Raw genomic sequence first — 4,713 nt, forward strand, 5'->3', positions numbered from 1 at the left:
TCTAAAAATTATACTCTATGAAAATATAGATAATAATATAGATAATATAGATAATAAATACAGATACAGCTGCTATTGAAATAAATTGTAATTTAAATATTTATTCATACAATTACTCGTGTTTAAGAGTGCATTAAAGTTAAACCGTATATACATATACGTAGATAATATTCAATACTCTATTTTCATTTCTCTCTTGGATGGATCATTCAGCTGAGAGTGATTGATAATAGACGATGAAAATTGAAAAATGTGAATGCAAATGCAGAAGTGTGATGAAAATGAGGATCAGATTACACGATTACCAAGTTGCAAAACATTACTCCGACACTACATCAAACCTTCGAGCATTCAGTTCTTCCTTTAAAGGAGCAAAACTCGAGCTTTAATAGCTAGCGAGCACCAAGCGGATGCATAAAGTGAAACTATAAGATTTTCACAAAATTAAATTTTATTAGAGAATAGAAAGCATATTCTATTCTAATGCTAGCACATTCGTAACGATCTGTGCGATATTTATCTGTATATTACGATACGAGGTATGCACGAGGTACAGGAAAATTCCTCGGTACTATCGATTCCGCACGCGAAGTAGAAGTAATTTGCATGGAGATATACGTTCCTCGGCTTCCTATACTCTGATTTCGGTCGGTGCGATCTAACTCGATGTATGTATACGTGAAACGGGCGTTTAATAACTTTACGATCGATCACGGAGATGGTAGTGGATTCGAGAGTTGCTTTAGAAGTTACAAAACAAATCATAAGTTTTATGATTAATACACATATATTTCAATGCACGCAGAAAGGATGACTAAAAAGTATCAATTATACTTACGTGGTTACTCTCTGGGGTTCTTCAATGTCGATATCAATTTCATCGCTAGTTGCCTCCGTCACCGAACTCGTCTGCGAAGTGAAGAGACTTCCCCTGCCAACCGGAAACACGCTAGTTAAACTACGGGCTCACAGATCTCGTTCTTTCTATGTGGCAAGATTGCTCTGGAGAAGATACTCTTTAGACACAGGCTGACGCAAGTTAGAACAGCAAATCGTGATTTCACAAGAATTACTTTACATAATAATGTCTATTGTATGTTTTATATATCACTTTGCTGAACTTTTAATTAATTTTTTTAATCAGTTGTAATATTATAGAAATATTTAGGCATGGTGCTTGCACGCGTATTCTCCACAAAATTATTATTAAATACATCTAATAAATATTTAGTATTTTATGTTTAATGTTTATCTTGGTATCGGAATTTCCTTCTTCTATACAGCGCATGATTTCTGAGAATCTTTCTCCAAAGCAATTTGCTAAATATGCGTCTCTTGAGTAGAGAGAAATACCGTTGGGAGAAACTATGTAGGCACTAATAAGAAACAGTTAAATAGAAAGTTTACATTTTGTTTCGAAGCGGTGCATTAGGACAATAGACATACAGATATAAATTCTGAACTCATGTTGAACAAATGCAGAAAACCAGGGTAATTAATTAAAACGTTAAAAGTTAAAAAAAAAGTTAAAAGTTAATAACTTTTAACTTAACTTAGTTAATTTTAAATGCATTAAATTTTAACTAAGTTACTTTTAAACGTTAACTTTTTAACTTTTTTTTAAGTTAAAAAATTTTTTTATATTCTTTTAAATATCTTAGAAAAGTAATAAAATATAATAAGACTAAGGACTATATTCGTAATCTGTTCATAAGACCACCTTAAGATTAGGTGTGGGAAAAAGTTCGTGGCGTTTTTTTAATGCCATCTAACGGGAAAAACGCCACGAACTTTTTCCCATACCTAATAATTTCTTAAGATGCTAATACAGTCCTCTGATTGGGTTATGTCTTATGCCATAAGCCTTAGTCCGGAATTACAATAGGTAAATTAAATTAAAAATTTAATTTACTTACATATTGTAATTGTCTCTCTATATTGTAATTGTTATTTAATCTCATTTTAAGAAAAATTAAGACATTTTGATCTAAAAATAATTTTTTTCAAAATTAACTTTTTTTTTAATTTAAGTTAATTTAATATTGACTTAACTTACGTTAAGTTAATTTTTTCTTCAATTTTTAACTTTATTCAGTTAAAAAAAAAACATTAACTTATCCAATCCTGCAGAAAACATTTTGTACAATGCAACGTTGCGTTTTATGAAGATTATGTAAGTTATGTTTAATTTATAGGGTAACTCCGGTATATACGCCCCACTTATTACAAATTTAATTTATTAAGTATTATTTACGTATTATGTTTATAATAAACAAACTGTATCGGTAAACACTTTGTACTGTCTACTACTATGAAAAAAATATTAGAAATCCGGAATATTTATTTTTCATATTAAAAAATTAACTTTTTGAAATCCTTGCATTTTTGCCGTATATCCCATAGAAGTGGGATATATGGCTACTCATAGAGGGAAGAGGAGGTATATACAACTCATGAAAAATTTACAAATAATGTATATAAATAAGACGTATAATGACACAATAACTTATAAAATGTGTTTAATAAAGTTTATTAAAGAATAAGAATGGTAAATATGTATATGAAGTAATAAATATAATAATTACAATCTTCCTACATATATTACAAGTATTATGACATGAGGTACATATTTCATATAATGCGTTTATTGCATTTAGTACACTAAATTCAATCTGCGCACTTTATATGCTTTGAGCATAAATCCTGCTCGCCGTATATCTCAAAAAAATGCTATCCCAAAAAAATACCCAAATAGGTGGGATATACAAAACAACAAACTAAACAAAGAATATGAGAGCAAAGCACTTGTATTTTGCTACACAACATGTTTTACTATTCCACGTATGTATCAAAAATAACTAAGTCTTTTACACGCCCTACAATAATCATTTTATGTAAATTATAATTTATTAGACGGCATTATATATATATATATATATATTATATTATATATAGACGTGATAAATCGATTCAATTCGCAATAATTTCATTAATATTAACAATAAGAAACTGAAATCACACAATATTAATATAATATAAAGGCATGTAACAAAGTAGTTGCGGGAAAATTATCCTCACTCCTATTTTTTCTAACTTCTGCGACATAAATAAATCCTAGCGCATTTGCCGGAGTTATCCTACATTAGGATAATACAACAGTCAATAGCTTCAATAGTTTCTCTCATATATTGCCGATTTATATGCTTCAGTAATTCACGATTCTTCATAAACAAATTACATATGATTATCATCTGATATCTTCAACTTTCGGACACATCGATTAATTGATGCGTTCGAACTGATGAAAGATATCTAATAACGTTTGTACTGTATATCGATAATATGCCTCATCAAATTACCATTGTCAGTATTATTTGGAAATTTGTAATTCTTTGTCAATAAATATAATCTCATATTTTCAATTAATATATAATTAATTCTCGAACATATTAATAATTAATATATAAACATCAAATAATAGGTGCTTTTTAGTAACAGAGCATCATACACTGCATAATATAGTAATACATGATACAATAATACGTAGTATCGACTTGTAGTTAAAATATTGCTTAGCTTTTTTATTTTATTTAAATAAGGAAAAGGGTTTCATATAATACATCTATATATCTGAATATGTCAAATGTAATCTTGAAATTTTTCATTACTCTTAGAAAAATAAATATAATAAAATGTAAAATAAAATGTAAAAATTTGATATTTGTAAAGTGATATAAAAAAACAACAATCGAACACAACATTTTAATTGTATATGGTTGTGTCGACTTGTGTCATAATTAGAAAACACGGAATCATACACTGTTACACAGTGTTGTCTATGTCCGTTGCTGAAAAACATCAATATTGATATATAAATAAAAGTGATATTTGCAGATAATTTGTGGATATTGCAATTTTTAGATTGTGAACGATTTATTATGTTATATAATTGTATTCCAAATGTTTATTCCGCGAATATGTGGTGTGGATTAGAATTTTCAACATACCAAAAGTAGTAGTATAATATATTATAAAACGTAATATATGATACAAACTAAGGATTTATTTGCCTCGAAATTTAATTATTAGATTCTTAACACTTTCTGCCAAAGCATCCAAATAAATTTTGATTTTAGTGGAAGACCGATTAATTTCTAAATTATCGAAAAAAATAAGCGATTTATAAAGAAAATTAATATACTGTTGATTAAAATGATGCATCACTTGAGAAATTTTGAATTTAAAGCGATTGTAAGAAGACTTTTAATACATCAACGATCATATATTCTCGCTTTTGAGGATCAGCGCGCAATTACTCGCATTCAAGAAGTCTCAGAACATCTCGGTACACTTTTCACTCGATGTCACACGACGGCGTCAGCGAGATTCGGAAATAAGTTCGCCAATTTCATAGTATCAGCTTCGTCTTCTCACCGTCGTATTTACTGAGCTGAAAGGCAAGTCTTCCAAGCGACTCTTCCGCTCGAAGAAACGGACTTAGATATGTTAAAGGTGACGATGTGAAATTTGAATGGTTATGACAAATTTTGTACTTGAAATTAATACATTGTATGCAATACAATGCAATAACGTAAACAAGACTGATCAGGAGTGAAATAATTTTCTTCTTTATTATTGGGATAATATCCCAACGCATCTCTCTCTCTCTCTCTCTCTCTCTCTCTCTCTCTCTCTCTCTCTCTCTCTCTCTCT

General features: G+C 29.3%; 1 protein-coding gene across 1 annotated transcript in view; it reads right to left on the reverse strand.

Annotated features, from left to right (window-relative positions):
- The window catches only part of LOC108688347 (potassium voltage-gated channel subfamily KQT member 1), a 38,042-nt gene that overhangs the window by 9,011 nt on the left and 24,318 nt on the right, over positions 1-4,713 (reverse strand). The window contains exon 10 of the mRNA XM_018194579.1: positions 839-931. Coding sequence (XP_018050068.1) covers positions 839-931 — 93 coding nt within the window. The remainder of the gene's footprint in view (positions 1-838; positions 932-4,713) is intronic.

Source organism: Atta colombica, unplaced genomic scaffold (assembly GCF_001594045.1).
Source record: "Atta colombica isolate Treedump-2 unplaced genomic scaffold, Acol1.0 scaffold228, whole genome shotgun sequence".
Classification (NCBI taxonomy): Eukaryota; Metazoa; Arthropoda; class Insecta; order Hymenoptera; family Formicidae; genus Atta; species Atta colombica.